Source organism: Meriones unguiculatus, chromosome 4, assembly GCF_030254825.1.
Source record: "Meriones unguiculatus strain TT.TT164.6M chromosome 4, Bangor_MerUng_6.1, whole genome shotgun sequence".
Lineage (NCBI taxonomy): Eukaryota > Metazoa > Chordata > Mammalia > Rodentia > Muridae > Meriones > Meriones unguiculatus.
Window position 1 is genome coordinate 5,592,875 of NC_083352.1, and position 18,508 is coordinate 5,611,382.

Consider the following 18,508-nt stretch of genomic DNA (forward strand, 5'->3'; position numbering starts at 1 on the left):
TCTGGTGGACATGTATTTGGGAGAGGCCATCAAACACACGAGTTTTGGCGGGGCGGGGGAGGGTGCTGGCGGCCTCTGTCTCATTTCACATGGCTTCATGGGAGATGAATGGCTTCATCTCCCCTCCACCTACTGTGTCAATGCTCAAGGCTTTCTAGCCTCCATACATGTGGAGGAGAGAGGAGAGGCATCCCTCTACCCAAGCTGAGACTGATTTCTATTCCAGAGCTGTGTGACTCTGAAGACAAGCACTCCCCGCTGTACACCCATGAAATTAGTAATTGAGAAAAATATAATCATGAATCTCACAGTTTCTTCTGGGGATTAAGAAGTAGGCTGGCAGTACGCACAGGAGTGATTGTTTTACACACTTCCTCAAATATGCCCATCATATCCCTTCCACAATAGTTGAAGGCCTGCAATCTATACAGGCCACAAGGTTAATCAAAAATTTGCTCAGACCATCAGAGATATCACAACTAAATTAAGGGATCATTCAATCAGTTTGACATTTTTTTTCCGGAAGAGAATTGGTGGACCAATGGATTTGCTTTAGTTAAGTGGTAAAGCATTTTTGTTTATTTTGCCAGAACTTGTAAATTCTTGCGCCTTATAAATGTGCACATGTTATGCAGAGCAGGGTTTAGTAACCTTTGAGTACTTGCCTTTCTCCTAGCACAGGCTGATAGGTATTAGGACAGCTGTAACCACTCTGGTTGTATTATGATGTCCTACTGCTTTTCCACCACGTTTTATAGACTTCCTTGAAAGATAAGTGGAGACAATTCAGTGATTTCTCCATCTATAGAAGCCATAAAACTTGCACTGAAAAAGAAAATATGCAGATGAATGCCTTAACTTATGCTAATGTGACATTCTCTCTTTCATTGACTAGACAGGTCCTGTTGGGGCGAGTAGCTTTACCTTGATTAAAAAGAACTCTGTAAAACTATTAGCTTCTTTAGTGTTTGGGTTTATGACTAATATTGTGAGTGAACCCACAGGTGTGTGGGGTTTTACTGTACGTTCAACGATATCATTTCAATATTATTTCCCTTAAGAAAATTAAAACCTTGCAATCTGTGTGTGTACTCTGCATTGTAATTTTACGATGAGATAAAAGTTTATAGTCCCTTGCTGCAGCGCACTTATGGTTTTGAAAGCCTGTGTCAGGACTCTTCCCCAACCCCCACCACCACATCCATAAAGCAGGAGCTGTCATCTGAGACACGGAGCCCTGATCCAGTGCTGTTTGTTACTGTGATTTCCACAGGCTATTGCTGGAAATTTTTCCTAACATGTTGCTGGTGGACACAGAGTGAGGAGAAGAAGCTGTTACAGATACAGGGTCTATCTATAAAATACCTGAATGTTTTTTTCCCCCTCACAAAAGACATGTTCCCACACTGAATAAGCTGGGTTAGAAAATTACCCCTTGTTCAGAATGATGCTACCACCCGGGTCTTCCTGCAGAGGAAAATCTTTACCCACTGATAACTCTAGTGTGCTCTGGGTGGCAGACTGGTGAAAATCAGCCTCTGCGCTCTGGACATATTGGCACGGATAGTGTGCATGGGGGAGGAGGGGCTTTCAGCCCCTGTTTGGCTTTTCAGGTGCACCTGTGTCTGGAATGGCATTTATAGCGTGTGCCCTGGCCTTTGTCTCTGAAGATTTGTGGGAGATACAATGTACCCAGGAAAACTCTGGGAGTGGACCTGTAAATCAAATGGCAAAGCAGACAGACAAATCAATGGGTGGCTACCATCTTCTTCCCTACCCGCTTCTTCTGCAGCAGAATCCCCAGACACAACAATCAGCTCTGTCTGGTCTCAGCAAAACTGATGCTATTAAAGGTTATTTGATGAAAACATTTTGACCCATGTGGAAGGAGCTTAATTTACACTCTGCATTTGTTCCCCTCTTGGTCAGATGTTTTTAAAAATAAAAATCAGCCTCGGCAGGGCCCTACTGTCTCTTTCTACATCAATTTTTCCTTTGAAGGTTGTCCTGGGAGCACTGTCTCTCTCCCTCTCTCTCCCCCTCTCTCTCTTTCTATCTCTCTTCTTCCCTCCCTTCCTCCCTCTCTCCCTCCCTCTCTTTCCTACCTCTCGCTGCTGGGAAGGGCAAGTACAGGGACTCCTGGGCTCTCTTTCTTAGTTTAGCATGTCCTCTTACTTTTATGACCAGATAGAAAGTTGTGAATAAGACTGTTTGAATCTCCAAAAATATTGGCATTTTCTTATTAATACTTTTTTCCTTAAAAGGAACAAATGAACTATACTCATTAATTTCAGCTGTGTCAAATGTAACATCCAGCTCTCTCAGTGTTGAGATAATGATTTTTCCTGTATTCCCAGTGCCTATCGTTAATCAGAACCAAAAAGAAATACTAAAAACTATGAGGAGAAATCACTTCTTGGAAATATAGTAAAGCCTGTCATTTTGTTACTGTTCTCAACGCTGTGACCAAATAGCTGACAGGAAGTAAATTCAGGGAGGAGGGGATGATTTGTGTTCATTAACTGAGGGTGTAGTTGTTCATGCTTGGGAAAGTGCAATAACATTCGGGAGCAGTAAATGTACCCCAAGCTCTGCCTTTCTCCAGGCTTCCCTTTTCCTCCAACTAACACCCCCCTCATCTCCAAATTGCACCATCAGCTGGGTACCAAGTATTTGAAAACTGAGCCCGTGCAAACCTGAGTGTGCTGATTATCATGTTTGTGATAAACAGAGCAAACTCCCCAGACCACAAAGGGATCACGGTCCTGGCAAGAGACTGAGTACAGAGCTGCAGTCGCTCATGAAAAGTAATCAGGCACATTTGCATTTCCTGAAAATGATCATTTATTTATTGTGCTAAGCCAATCTTCACATATATTCTGATGTGATATATTGAATTCACAAGTGTGTCTGTAAAGTTCTGCATTTTTATCATCTGTTAAAATCCTAACCACTTCTCCGAGGATATTTTGCATCTTGTAAATAACGGGGTGCAGGAGGGGTGGAACATGAAGGTGTGCACGTTTGTTCTGTCCTGTAAATATCGGTGCTGCTCTGAGGCCAGCTGGTGGGCACTCACAACTCAGGGTCCTGAGAAGATGACTCCCAAGATACGCGACCCAGCTGCCTCTCTCGGGAGCTTCAGACCCACACAGGCCTCCCTGCCACCTTCCGAAGACTCACTCTCTCTCAGCTCTTCCTGAAAACAAAATCAATTCGAAAAATTTCCATATTTATACCACTTTTAACTTTTAGCAAAGCAAGAACCCTAAGAGCAAGCTGAATATCCCTCATGCAGAATGCTTGGGATCAAAGCATTTCCAATTTTATATACGTTTCAGATTTTGAAATTGCTCATTGAATTTACTGTTTGAGCAACTATAGCATCAAAATTCAAAATCTACAATACTTCAATTTTTCATAATTTTTGAGAATTTCACACAGTGTGTCTTGATCGAATTCATTCCTATTTACCCAACTTGATGATCTCTATCTCTCTCACCCACAATAGGGTCCTGTTTGTGTTACCTGACTATTCTTTTTTTTATTATTATTCTTTTTTAAATATTATTATTTATTACAATTTTTTCAATTTGTATCCCGGCTGGGTCCCCCTCCCTCATCTCTTCCCAATCCCACTTCCTCCATCTTCTCCTCCCATGCCCCTCCCCCAGTCCACTGATGAGGGAGATCCTCCTCCCTTTCCATCTGACCCTAGCCTATCAGGTCTCATCAGGACTGGTCTCCTTGTCCTCCTCTGTGGTCTAGTAAGGCTGCTCCGCCCTCAGGGGGAGGTGATCAGAGAGCCACTCAGCCACTGAGTTCATGTCAGAGACAGCCCTTGTTCCTCTTACTAAGGACCCCACTTGGATACTGAGTCTATGGGCTACATCTGAGCCAGGGTTTTATGTCCTCTCCATGCATTGTCCTTGGTTGGGGTGTCAGTTTCTTCAGGGCCCCCAGGTCCTAGTTTTTTGTTTGATTGTTTGTTGTTTCTGTTTTTTGTTGTTTGTTTTTGTTTTTGGGAGGAGTGGGTTTTTTTTTTTGTTTGTTTGTTTGTTGGTTGGTTGGTTGGTTTTTGGTTCTGTTGCTCTTCTTGTGGAGTTCCAGAGTCCCTGACCCCTCAGGTCTTTCTATATCCCCATTCTTTCATACAATTCCTTGCACTCTGCCCAAAGTTTGGCTATGAGTCTCAGCCTTTGCTTGATCAGCAGAGTCTTTCAGAGGCCCTTTAGGCTCCTGTCCTGTTATTCTTAGCTGTGGGACCTGCCCTGGAGTGTGGTCAATATATCATCAAAGGCCATAGCATTCAAAAATAAATAATAAAGAAGCTGGTTCTTGCTCCCTCAGCATCTGTCAAATGCCAACAGCTGCTCATGCTCACATCCCCTTCTCCATGCTTGGATTTCATCTGGATTGAGCAAGCAAAGGTCTTGTGCATGCTATCACAACTGCTGTGAGTTCATATGTGCAACTGCCCTGTTATAACCTGAAGACACTGTTTGCTTGAAGTCAGTCACCACCTCTGGCTCTTGTAATCATTCTGCTCCCTCTTCACAGAAGATGCCTGAGCCCTGAGGAGGAGGGTGTGATACAGATGTCCCTTTAGGGCTGCACATTGTCAAATCTCTTATTTTTGCATATTTGCCAGTTGTGAGTCTCTGTGTTAATTGCCATCTAAAACAAAAAGATGTTCATCTGTAGGTATTTATAGGTATAGTATGTCACTATACCTCATTGTAATGTTATTTCCATTTACCAAAATTATAGTGGTAGAGCCCATGACCTATCTAATTTCAGGTTCTTGTCCTAATTAACAATGCCAGGTATAAGTTCCATCTTGTGGAATAGTCCTTGCACATAATCAGAAAACTGTTATTTACTCCCCTAACTTCTGTGCCACTATTACACCAGTGGGCATATCTTGCTAGGTAATAACGGGCCTTCCTAATTGTAGTTCATGGAATTTATGGCTGAGTGAGGCTGCGGAATTCCTTTCTCCCCATGGAGCATACATAACACCTTTCTGCACTATGAAAGCAAACCAGCAGAGATGAAGGTTCAAGGTGAATAGCAGCCTGGTTGCTGTGTGTTGTGTAACTCAAGCATGTGTATGGTGTTTTCAGCAGTAGGGTCTTACTGTCAAGCTCCAGTGGGTAACTCAGAATAATGGCATCAACCTCTGACATGTTGGTCGCCTGCAGGACCCTATTGGCCAGCAACCCAAGAAGCCCCCAAAGAGGTAAGTCATTTGTGGCACTGAGCTTTCATATTTGCATGAGAATGCCCACCTTGGGGACCTATTGTCCTTAAAGGAATAAAGGACTGCTTTTCCTGGGAGGTGGATCAGCTACCTCTGGTGCATCTGCCTGCTCTGCTTCTCTGTTAATATCCATGTCAACATTAAATGTGGTTCATTAGGAGCAGACTGAAGCTGTTGGCTCTTGCAGATGCCTTCCCTATGGCTCACAGTGCTCGGTTGGCTAATGTGTCTCTAAGGCTGTCCCCCCTGCGTAGCCTTTGCTTTACATTCCACAGGTCAGACGGTCCAGGGTCTTTACCGTTCTTATTGTACACCACAGAGATTTAATTGTGATTTTGTGCTTGTACTGCCTTTTAATGTGCAGTTAGAGAGTGTAGGCCTTCCCTGTAACTGCCTAAGAATGCAGGAGGCTCCAGGCGCTTTGCTTTAGTTTTCACTCACAGACCAGGTTTGATTTGTCATAATCAAACAGCAAACGTCCATGAAAGCTGAGCTGCTCTGATGCCTGAAGTGCAGAAATGCTTGTGCTAGTCTTGCTCATCTTTTTGTCTTGATGTCCCTGGCACGCTCTCTTTCCCATGGATTGTCTTCTCTGGTCACAGTGGGGCTCCTGCACACTAACCTTCAGACAGCCAAGATTAACTTGCATTTCTGTATTGTTAGCTCTCTGATAGCCAAGGTTGGCTCTAGGCAATAGCTGTTGTAAAATGTGCTGCAATGACATGGGAGTACAAGGCTCTTTTTGGTGGAATGCTTTTAATTTTTTTATTCAATAGACACACAGCAGTGCATGCTATAGGGTGGTTCTATTTTCAGCTTCTGAAGGGACTCTCCATCTTGATTTCCATACTGCCTGGCCTAATTTACATTCCGAAGAACAGGGAGCAAAGGGTCTGTCTCTGCTTCTTGATGAGTATTTGTGACTTCCTGTATTTCTGAGTCCTTCTAACTGTAGTTTGATCTGCATGTATCCACTGTGAATGTAATCGAGCTTTTTCCATATTTTTGTCGTCTTTTCTTTCATGTTATTAAAGCAGTGACTACTCTGCAACACAGTGGGCACAAAATTAGATCAGTAAGTTGAGAGTAATGAGCACACACGCACACACACACACACATTAAATACAGACAGGCAGACTTGTGCATATGCACGTGAAAAAATATACTATGGACTGTGGTAGCAATGCACACCAGCCACCCAAGCGCCAACGTGACATGCTCCTACATGCCTGAGCTGTCCCTGCAGGGTGTTCGTGGAGGAACTTTTGCCTCTCAGTCCTTCAGCCACATGGAAATGTCACTCTCTGGTGCAGGAACATTTTAATTGCACAGTAATGTAATTGTCAATTTGGCTTGACCTTAACATGCCAGCTTACAAAGCTGAGAATGAAGGCAGTAGACCAATGATCAAAATTTAACCTAGTGTTTGGTGTATGTGTCTGTAATGGGTATGTTCCCAGTGATGTGAGAATGACAGGGAAGGAAAATGGGATAGGGAAGGAAGGAAAATGGTGGTCTGTGATAATAAAATCATTAGGTTTTGCTGTGAATAACGATTGGTCTGAGGTCTGAGTAGAGAATCTGTACATGAAACCCAGGACTCTGCTATGCACCCCTGTGGTGGTGTCGGTGCCCAGAGGTGCCCATCCCTCCTAGCCCTGAGTGTGGCTGGAGCCAAGGATGTACGCGGCAGAGTTAAATGCTTCATCTACAGCTTGTGGCCACTCACTGCTGCTTCCTTCACCCTCTTGTTGAAATCCTTTCGCCCCATGGTTGAACCAAAGGAACGACCAGGGTCTCTTGCCATGTAGCTGGGGGTGAGTCTACCATCCCTTTCTGTGCTACACCCTCAGCCTTCCTGATTTCAGTTTTACCTTGCAGAGGCCCATAATCTTTCCTCAATCATTTGATTGTCCTGGCTTTGTTTTCCTTTGGGTTACACAGCTGGTACAAAGAGTTGAACTGCCATTACCAAGGCTAGCACTGTCAAATTAGGGCACAGTCCAGTCTTGAGAGAAAATATGATAAAAGTTCAGAGAGAACAAACAGCATGATTTTGAGGATTTGATTGAACAAGAAATATCAGTAACCTGAGGTGGCTAAGAGCTTTACCAGAACAGGGAGCACACAGCATCCAAAAGCAAAGAGATAAGGGAAGAAAGGGCACCAGTGCCTCGGGCATTGGGGGAAGCTGCTGGAGGCTGCTGTGACCATGGGGTTAGGCAGCAGACTCTTCTTGGCTGCAGAGAAATGCTGACCAAGGCTGCTGCGTTCCTTATTCTTCCCACCCTATCCCAGGCTCTGGCATTGTTTACTACTGCTGCAAGTCTACCAAGGCATCCCTGGAGGTCAGCTGTCCAGAGCAGACCAGTGGCTGGCTGGAGGCAAGCACCCCTGAGAGGAAGAAGCTGAGGCCCGAGGAAAGCAAGGGGCACACTGCAGAGCCTCAGGTCTTGGAGAGGCAAATAGTTAAAGTGATGATAGATCAAGATAAGTGAATGAAAGAATGGCCATCTCTAGAAGTAACTGGTGACAGCGCTGAAGTTAGCCACTCAGTATTTCCCAGTTTATAAGGGGGAACTTTATGAGAGCACGCAACTCTTTCATGTGGCTTGAAACATCTTATTTTAATTTGGAAACCCTCAGTCCAGGTGCATTTTGGTTTTTTGAGACAGAGTCTCACGTTGTAGTCCCTCAGGCTGCTCTAGAACTCAGTATATAACCAAGGTTGGTCTGGAACTGTTTATGTAGCTGAAGTTGGTGGTTATATTTTAATAACCTTTTGCTATAAGCCCCACTGAAGACAAACTGAAAATCTCAGGGCGGCGCTCACACCCACTTACCACATCCACAGAAGCCCTCCTCTCCGACCTTGCAAACACTGCATTTATTGGTGCTCTGTGATAATGAAATCATTAGATTTTGCTGTGAATAATGATTGGGCAGAAGAGAAACTGAGGCATGGGGAGTGACTGACTTCTGTTGACTAGTGTTCAACCCTGGGAGTGACTGTGGGTTGGCCATGGGAACTAGAATGGATCCTCCCTTGCAAGTGCTCCCTGGGCCTTTATCATACACTGCCTGGTTTCAGTTTCTCCTACCCTGTCTCTCTGACTTTACCGTGCATCAGAATTAAGCAGGAGGAAGTGACAAGCATGTTTTTCTGGCCTGCCTCCTGGAAGCACTGACTCTGGGCTAGATCTGGAAGACTTACCTTCACAAGAGTAAAAAATATAAATGAAGACATTGGCTGATCGGAAATCTGGAAGCCCTGTTTTCAGAAACACTAACTGTACCAGCCACACAGTTGGCATTTAGGTTGGCCTTTCCTCCATCTTTGCACCACTCCCCTATTGGTCCGTGGCAGGTGGAGGAGGCTACCGGTACTGGCTGACCCCTGTCCAGATTTCCTCACCAAAGCAGGGCAGCCAGCTGCTCCTAACTTCAGTTCAGAGAACTCTACCTGTGTGAGAGGATGAAGCTATGGCTGAGGCTCTGTCTTCCCTTACATTCCTGTCTCCTTGGTGATGAACGAAGCTCAGGAATGACAGCCATTGCTGAGGAGGAAAGTGCATTTGCCCCAGGGTTTCCTCACTTTTATTTTCATTGAGGAGCCAGAAAACTGGTCGACTTGATGAGCTGTGATTGACAGTTATGGTAAGACTCTCAAATCACCTTGTTTTAGCATAGACCTCGCATAATTTATCTTTTAATTGTATTTATTGTGGTATGGGTGTATTATAGTGTGTCCAACAAAGCAGCGTGCTGCCACGGCTCCCTGGCTCCCTGGCTCCCTGGGTGCGGCCCCTCCCCACTCCACCCGGCACCATAAAGCAGGGTTTAGTGATTATCGCTCTCTGCCGAATTGGAGGCAGAATGCTAAATTTTCTTTTGAGTAATTTTATTGAGCAGAATCATTCCAAAGAGAATTTTTGAACACATGACTATTTCCTTAAAGATTTTTGTTCTGGGCTGTGTACATATAAATTTCTCTATTATGTTCATGAGGGGTGCTGCTGCCCGCAGCATGAAGCTTGTATTTCAGGCTTTTGGAGGGAGAAATAAGGAAGGCCCAAGGACCCCATTACAGGAGGACAGTGAGGGAAATGAGTGAATTAAATAGCTTTCCTCTTTTGCTTTTCCCACCTCTCTCCTTTTATCTCCCAAATAATAAACCAGAGGAACAGAGCCCTGGGCATGACAGCTGCCTTAATAGCCCAGGAAAGCCCTGTGCTGAAAAGCTGCCCTCTGCTGCCCCAGGTGGGCACCACCATGATGAGAACAGAGGGTTTTCTGTTCCCCTGGCAACCAGTCACTAAGCTATGGGTGGTTTCTATGATAGATTTTTACCTGCCTAGAAGCCTGTCCACTTCACTGGGCTTTTCCGCTGTGTGCATCTCAGTGGACTGGCCCCACAGGCTCCCTGGTTCTCGAGGCCACATCGTCCTCCTGGTCCCCTCGTCCACTGCAGCTTCCTTTTGTGTCTTCTCCAAGGGAATGTGTTGCCTTGGGCTGATGGCCGCTCTGGCCAGTGGCATCACTCTTGGCCAGCCACAATAGCTGATGCTTTAGAGAGGTTTGTTCTTCAGACACAATGGTATTGTAAAATTGTAAATGATTTTCAACAGATGAGATGTAGGGGACAGCATGGATCTTCCTTTGGGTAGGCGGCTTGAGGTAGCAGCTGACTGGGAGTCAGGAGAAGGGCATCCAGCAGCAGCAATGGAAGTTTCACTTTGAAGAGGTGGTGGAGGGGAATCTAGGCTGATGCTCCCATGGTGGCTGAGAGGATGCACCTGCCTCCTGCTCAGAGGTGTCAGAGGGAGATAGGAGACAGAAGGCTAAGTGGAAGGCTCAGCTCGTCCTTCTTAGGGACAGTGATCCTGCAGAGCGAAGCACCAGCAGTCAGTGTGTCACAGGACCCTCGGGACATTTCCTGAGAGCCCGGGAAGAGCATGCGCTAGATGGACCCCAACTCAACTCAACCAATCCTAAAGAATGGGGGCAGGAGAGAAAGGAGGTTCACCCAAAGTAATGAAAATCAGCTGGAAACGAACTAGAAAAGGATGAAAGGAAAACCCTCAGATACTTGGAGGATAAGCAGTCTCCCCTTAGATATCATGCCAGTTCATAGATCCCCCTAGATAACCTGTCACTAAACAGCACCCCTGAATGACATACCATGCAAAAGTGACAGCTCAGAGTCTGGAGAGAATTTGTGTGTGTGTGCATATGTACTTATGAAAACTTATGTATATGGCTGGCTAAAAATAAAAACATAGCATATCAACTCTCCACACAGGAGAAAGGTCTTTGATAACTTCAAATGCTCATATGTTAGAAAACAGAGAATTTCTGAAATCTAGGTTTCAGTCTGAAGAATGGAGAAATTTGTTTTGATTTTTGTTTTGTTTTGCTTTTGAGAAAGAGACAAGATCATGAAATTAGGTGAGTGGAGAGGTGGGAAGAATCAGGGAGGAGTTCGAAGAAGGGAAAAACGTGATCAAAATATAATGTGTGAAGAAAAATTTAAATGAAAGATGTACAATAAAACTCAATCCAAAGTAAGCAAATGGCAGCCAGGGAGATGGCTGAGCAGTTAAGACTACTTGCTGTTCTTCCAAAGGACCTGAGTTCAGTTGCTGGCACTCACATGGGGTGGCTCCCAGCTGTCTGTAACTCCAAGTCCAGAGCATCCGAGCGATGCCGCAGACACACACTTCTACACAGAATCAAAGAATCACAAATAATCAAATTAATAGTTCTTATTTAAAAGGTGAATGGTACTTTGAATGCATAGATTAAAATAAAATGTTTTAGTAAGATTGACCAAAAACAAACAAACAAACAAACAAAATAACCATAAGTAACCAATATCGGGAAAAAGACAGAAAATATCTCTGCAGCCCTGCCCTGATTCAAAGATCAAAGGCGAACACAAGTAACTGCTGTGTGATGTGATGGTTAGGCTAAGATGGACTGAGTCCTCAGAAATCTCAGCTACCTCAGTTCACCCCTGTCAGGGAGATCGTCCAAACAGGCCAGTCAAGGAAAGGGATTTGAAATTCAAAATTCCAAAAAAAGAAATCTCCTTCTTCCAGATGGCTTAACTGGTGAATTCTACCAAATGTTTAAAAGAAAATTAGTACCAACTTCATGCAGTCTGATCCAGAAAATAGACGACAGAATGCTTTTTGATTTGTTTTACAAAGCTAGCATTACCCTGATCCCCAAACCAGACAAAAGCTAGAACACATACATGGACACACACACCCGAAAACAATCCCTCAAGAACAGAATTGGAGAGCAGACTGAACTCAGCAATCTGTAATATAAATAAATATGTATTATATAAATAATGTTCATATTACATATAATATATTAATATATATTATATAACATATAATAAAAATATATACTATTTCGTGGTCAATTAATGCTTTCCAAAAATGCAAATACTTTCAATATTTGAAAATCATTTGAGAGAGTCCAGAGTATGGATAAGGTAGGGGAGAAAAGTCGTGTCACAGTATCAGTAGATGCAGAAAAGCATTTCATAAAATTAGCAGACAGTCCAAAGAGCATTCTAAGTCGACAGTTGTGGGGGAAATTACACTGCCCCAAGAAAGTCTATTGCTAATATCATATGTAGTCCTGAGAAAGACAGCTCATCCCAGAAAGAGCATCCACAGGCGCCCATTGCTCGTGCTATACATAGGAGCGGAAACTGGGTGTTTTAAGACCAAGAAGGCTGCAGCGACACTGGCTGTCATCACTCTGTGCAGAATAGTGTTGGGGGTTCTAGTGAATCTAATGAGGCAAGAAAGGAAACAAAAGCCTGACAGATTGGAAGTTAAAAAAACAAAAACAAAAACAAAACACCTGTCCCTGCTTGTACAGGACATAAATATCAAAATCACAAGGGATCCATTAAAAAGAAAGAAAACTATAGCAGAAATAAGGAGTTCAGTCAGGACACCCAACATAACACAATGAAGAAGAGGTTATGAGGGAGAAAGGAACTGTAGGGAGGGACATGGGAAGAGCTGTAGGAGGAGAGGGATGGGTGGGATCGATGCAGATACAGGACTTGCGCATGAAATTCTCAAAAAATTTAAAAATATATAAGAAAAAATAAAAATTCCTTGTGTTTTTATGTCGGTAAAGGACATTAAAATTAAACATGATGACATTCATAATCACTCAGAAACAATACAATGCTCAAATAAAAGTGTCAGAAAACATATATATATATATATATATATATATATATATATATATATATATATATAGAGAGAGAGAGAGAGAGAGAGAGAGAGAGAGAGAGAGAGTGCACTGAAAAATACAAAGTGTGGTGGAAGTAGCCATGAGTCCAGGCAGGAGAAGCATACCATATTCATGGATGGTAGATGGCATGTTGAGTTCTCAGCACCGGAATAATCAATGGAGGCTGTTCTCCCAACTGAAGGTCATTATTTCCTACCAAAATTACAGTATGTGTGTGTGTGTGTGTGTGTGTGTATGACAGAGGATTCCTGAAATAATTCCAATGCTAAGGAGGCAGAAGAAGGAGGTACTACATTAATTAGAGGAACCTTGTATCAAAATAAATATTTTTACAGTTATAGAAACATGGTCCATCTGACTAGAAAACTTATATGGAAAGATTCTGGCACTGAAGCAGCTATGATGGAGTTTATGAAGTGAAGCGGGCAAGAACCAGCTGAATACACGTCACAGGACAGCTCAAATCATTGTACTCAGGGCAGTGGCAGAGGGCACCACCAAACAAAGGATCCAAGAGTAGACATACTAAGGGACTGACACCCTGGAGGGGTGTGTCAGGAGAAATCTGAACGTTCAGGTCCCGTGCTGTAAACACACTGCAGTCTCGCCACGTTGGTCGGTCTCCCAGGTTTGGTTATATTATAGGACCTTGCCATGGAAGGAAACTGGTTAGAGACACATAGAAGTTATCTGTGTTATTTCTTGGAAACTATCATGGGCCTTGGGGTATCCTAAAATTAAAGTAGTAAGTTGTAATATTTAAAAGACATAAAGAAATGCTATTCATGCCACAATTGTCATGAGTGGGAACCTTGTATGTAGGCTTTATTTTATCTTTGACAGGATCATCTTTTACATGGGGAGAGCACCAGTGACCACAGTAACCTGCTTCCCTTTTTAATCCTCCCCACTCCAGCCAGCCCCCTTCTTACCAGCTGATCCCTGTGCTAACCCCATCACCCTCCCTCCCTCCCTCCTTGCATACCTTCCTTCCTCCCTCTCTTCCTCTCTTTCTTTCTTTTCTGTCCTTTTTAAATTTCCATCCCTGTTCAGGCAAGCTCACTGTTGTATGTCTGTGAACATGTTACATTAGATTGACTTTGCATGCCCAAAGCAAACTCATTAGTTGGAATTAGTTGTCTTCATTCAGAAATCAAAGTTGGGGTCTGATTGTATTTTAGCTCTAAAGAATATTTTTTAACATATGTCTTGTGTGTCTTCATACGTGCCTTTGCAAAATACTGTTGCCCCAAAAATCTGTTGCTGTGAAGCCTCAGGTGCAAATAACTGTCTCTAACATCATTTTCCCACTGAAATAATCATGGATGCCAGATAAATACTTGATTTCAGATTTGAGATTAGAAAAATCATTTGAATATAAGTTTGGGGAATCCAATGGTGCCAATCATAAGTAACACCTTGTCACTTGTACTACTGTATCGGCTGTTGTAGCATCCAGAATGAAATGCTGAATCAAATCTAGTCAGTACTGGGCTCATCCATTTCTTAGGAGTTGATGCCGAGGTTTTACAGTGGGAGGACTGCACAGTGTGACCTCTCCTCTGGAAGAGGACTTAACGGGCTTCATAAATGTATTCTGTGCAGTGTAAGTCAGTGAGCCCACCTATCCTGAGATGCAGTGTTTTGTGCAAAAACACTTGCCATAAGATGAATTCCACTAACCACACACTCTCTGTTTCCTATAAACACCAAGCCGTCATTGAATGCTGAATGTACGTGCATGTGTGAGTGTGTGTGTGTGTGTGTGTGTGTGTGTGTGTGTGGATGTGTGAAGTATATTTTTCTAGGAAATGTATCCAGTTAGAATCTCCATTGGGGAAACTGTGAACTTCAGATGGTAGAGACCTTCAGCCTTGAGTCTGGTTCTGAAAGCCAGGGCGTCAAGCGTGAAAACGTCCCAGACCCCACGGCCTGCACAGTCTTTAGGATGGCCATGCGGTGGCAGGTGTTCTCATTCCGCATGTATCAGAGCCTTTTGTCGGTTTCAGCAGAGTCATCAAGCGTGCCCAGTGGACAAGGCATTGCTAGTTTCTCTGGAGAGTGAGCCGATCAGCAAACAGGCAAACAGTGCTTAGGCGCAATCTGTTCGTGGAGGTTAAAGAGGCCAGCGTGGTATAAGCCAGTGACAGGAGCAAGAAAATCAATGTGGTTACAGAAAATCAGTTGTCTTGGTGTGTACAAGTGAGCACACTTGTGTGTGTGTGAGAGAGAGAGATTTGGAATCATTAGATTCTCATGCAGGAAATAGGCTATTAGAGACTAGAGCCAAATTAAAAAGATCCCAACACACACAATCCCAGTGGCTCTGTGTAAACGAGATTCCCATCTGACAATGGAGTTGGCATGAATTTAGATGAGACTATGGGAGTCAGAAATGAATTTTTGGTCTTTTTATCATTTTAGTTATAAAAAATAGGTAGTATGTTTTACTGCTAGTAAGTAACACTATGAATTACTAAGTATAAAAAATTGGGGACAGGAGAGGCAATTGTGGGGGCGATAGCCATGGTCAGATGGCAGGGACAGTCCAAGCAGGGAGCCCATCTTAGCCATACCACACTCTCTACCTTAATAGTGTGCAAAAGATGGGGCAAAGAGCTATTTGGAAAGGAGATAAGAGCGCAGAGATCTTTTTAAGTGAGAGTCTTAGCTTTTTCCTGGAGGCAAGAAATGCTGTCAGCTCCTGAGAATGAGAGAAATTAGAAAAGCTGCTGTGAACGTGAAGACCAGGAAAGGTATTCCTGGCAATCCCTGGGTGTGCACTGTCGGTGCACACCGCTAAGAGGTGTGTCAGGAAACTCTTTGTAAACAGGGTTGATCTGAAACCTCAGCAGGAGATGGTGGGTGAGAGGACCCACTCCTTATGTCAGGACCTGAGGACTACCTGTCCCCACTGTTACAGTCAGGACTGTGGAATTCCAGCACCAGCTGCTACTGTGTTCAGCCTGAGGTTCAGAACCTGAAAGAAAATGAGTGAAGCATCTGCCTCAGAGCTCTGGAAGAGTGGAGGGATCTGAGGAGAGGTGGGACAAGTTCAGAGAGAGTGAGAAGATGCCACAGGCTGTTAGGGATGAGGGCTGTGGCTTAAATAGCCAGTGCTGGAATACAGGCAAGTATGACCATACAGAGCCAGGAAGAGGGTGTTGGAAGGGGACAATGTGGAGGCAATCTTCACAAGAACATGAGGAGTCTATGGAAGGGCCCTCAGGGCCTCGGGGAAGCAAGCTCAAAGCAGAACCTGTTTCTCAGAGACCTTGGAGGTTGTGCCAGCAAAGGTGAGCTCAGCTGCCATTAAGTTTTTAAAAATGGGTTGAGGAAGTGGCAGCCGAAGTCCTTTGGGTTGGATCGCACGGCGGGTCAGCCCCTGAGACTTCCTGGGTAACATTTGCGAGATGCGCAGAGAAGCTCCCATGCACTCCATGGCAGTGTTAGCAACACGGACGCACCTGCCGCCATTCTGAAGATGTGACACTGGAACACGGGGACATTAAGGGGCTTATCAAAGTGGACCGAGGTGGTTGTGAGGATGAGGTGGTCTTGCGTGGTGTCACTGGGCTGACCTTCTGAACACAGCGAGAACAGGGAACCCCGGGGTTCTAGTCCAGGCCAGTTTACCTCCACACTGTTGCGGCTTCAGTGATCCCTTGCCATGGCGGGGTCTCTCGCTGTGGTACGCTGTCCAGTTTCTGACAAGGGTTGAACCTGTCCATGACCATCCATGCTGAGAAAGGCTTCTCTGGAGCTGACAAAGCTGCTGATGGTTACTAGGGTCTGTCCGGTGAAATATAGCTGTGGCATGATACCTAACTCACGCTGTCGTGTGATAACACCTGTTCTGGCACGAGCAATTGGCCAACCAGTGAACTCTGAAGGTGCTTCATCCAGGGACCTTTAAAAACCCAAATAGATCATGTGGGCTTTCAAAAGTTGCCTTTTATCCTTAGATAATTTTGTTATTTTTGTTTCATTGCAGGTAACGTATGAAATTGGTGGAGCAGTTGAAAGAAATAAAGATTCTCTTTCACAAAACCTCCTATTTGTAATGAAAAGTAAGTTGATTTTCTCCCCACGCTCATCTCTTGACCTTGGGACCATTTCCTGTAAAACTGAACTATCCCCTGAAGGGCAATTGCTGAAGGGCAATGGGAACTCCATTTACTGTCTGGCACTCAGGGTAATAAGGAGAGAGTGGCCACACTGTTCGCTGACCGCAGCCTCATTTGGAGTCCAGTGGAAACCCGATTTGACTAAGCTTTTAGCAGACAGGTGTACAGACACCGTTCCTGCTCGGTGTGTGACCGTGGAGGAGCTTGTCTGTGGACACTAATGAAGGCAAACATGGCTTCTGACCTCAGGCCACAGCACGGTGAATTCCGTTACCGAAGATGGCTCCAGAGCACAACTAGGTGATATTTTATTTGTATGTACTCTCAGTTGTGAAGTATTAATGCCCACTAAGTGGAAAGCGCGTCGGTGCATACATGTACAAGTGCGTGCCTATATATGTGTACATATGTATATATTGGCTTCTGCCTAGTGGGTATTAATATTTTATATGCATATGTCAACTATAATTCTGTGCAAGTTCAACACTATATTCCAACGTATATACCACAATCAGATATGTGTGATTCTGTCTGCTCTAGTAATCATTTTCTGAAGAGAGCCTCCGGTAGCCTCTGAAAGGAAGAGGTGGGACTCCGGCTGAGGCAGAGCCATCTGTCTTTCCTGGAATGACGATTCAGGCTTCCTGAGGTGTCAGAGGCTCAGAACTCGAGGTCACACATCTGCGTCAGCACTGCCACCTGCGTCACCGTCCACGCCACAGCCTCCTTAGTCATGACGCACTGTTTACACAGGGGCTCTGTCCGCCAGCCTCTCAGTCACGCAGCCATTGTGAGCTCTCTTGGCTGAGATGCTGTTGGGAACAGGAGTGGGGATGAAATCAGAGCCTTGAAATGCTCAGCCGTAGCTCTTTAATCATCTCCCCCTGATGGGGGAGCAGCCTTACTAGGCCACAGAGGAAGACAATAGAGCCAGTCCTGATGAGACCTGATAGGCTAGGGTCAGAGGGAAGGGGAGGAGGTCCTCCCCTGTCAGTGGACTTGGAGAGGGGCATGGGAGGAGACAAGGGAAAGAAGTTGGGCTTGGGAGGGGACGAGGAAGGGGGAGAATACAGAGGGAGGGTGGGATTGGGAGGGGAGGAGGGAGGAAGCTACATCTGGGATACAAAGTTAATAAATTGTAATAAAAATAAATAAATAAATGCTCAGCCTTGCTCATCCCTAGGAAGTCCTGGCCTCCCCACTGCAGTGGATACAATTTGTAGCATTCATGTACCTTCCTTTGGTCCCTGTGTGAAGGTCTGACACCCAGAGCATGTCGTAGATGGATTTGTCCTGTTTTTGTCTTTCATGGTGGTAGAATGTATGTATGTGCAGAGGATGAAGAAATGATGGGTGGGGATGGTTCAGTCTTGCTTGCCGTACTGAGTGCTTACAACTTAAAGCCTTCTTTTTGTTTGTGCTTGTTAGTAAGTTAATCTGTTTAGAGAAGAAAAGTGGGTGACTGTTGCTGTTCTCAGCAGGAGGACCAAATTTAAGGTGTGCTCTGGTGTGTGCCTGATTCCTATGTGAGGGGTGGAAGCTTTCTGTGAGGGCACAGACGGTGTATCAGGCTTTGGGAGCCTTAAGGGTCTTGTTACAGTTACCTCCCTCTGCTGGTACAGCAGGACACTCAGGACAGACCATGCAGAGACACACAGCAGTGTCCCGCAGGCATGTGCACTGCCTACACTTGGCCTACAGACGGCAGGGACTCACAGGCTTCATCATGACCCGAAAGACACCTGGGTGTGACAGTGTTATGTAAGTCTGCAGAATGTCATGACGCCAGGGAAGTAATTATAAGGACATATGGCTGACGAGCAATGGCCTC

The 18,508-nt window shown here is 44.6% G+C and overlaps 1 protein-coding gene across 2 annotated transcripts in view; it reads left to right on the forward strand.

Annotated features, from left to right (window-relative positions):
* Myo16 (myosin XVI) overlaps window positions 1-18,508 on the forward strand; it is a 450,668-nt gene that overhangs the window by 301,766 nt on the left and 130,394 nt on the right. For both annotated transcript variants that reach the window (XM_060381367.1, XM_060381366.1), the window contains exon 24: window positions 16,545-16,620. In XM_060381367.1, coding sequence (XP_060237350.1) covers window positions 16,545-16,620 — 76 coding nt within the window. The remainder of the gene's footprint in view (window positions 1-16,544; window positions 16,621-18,508) is intronic.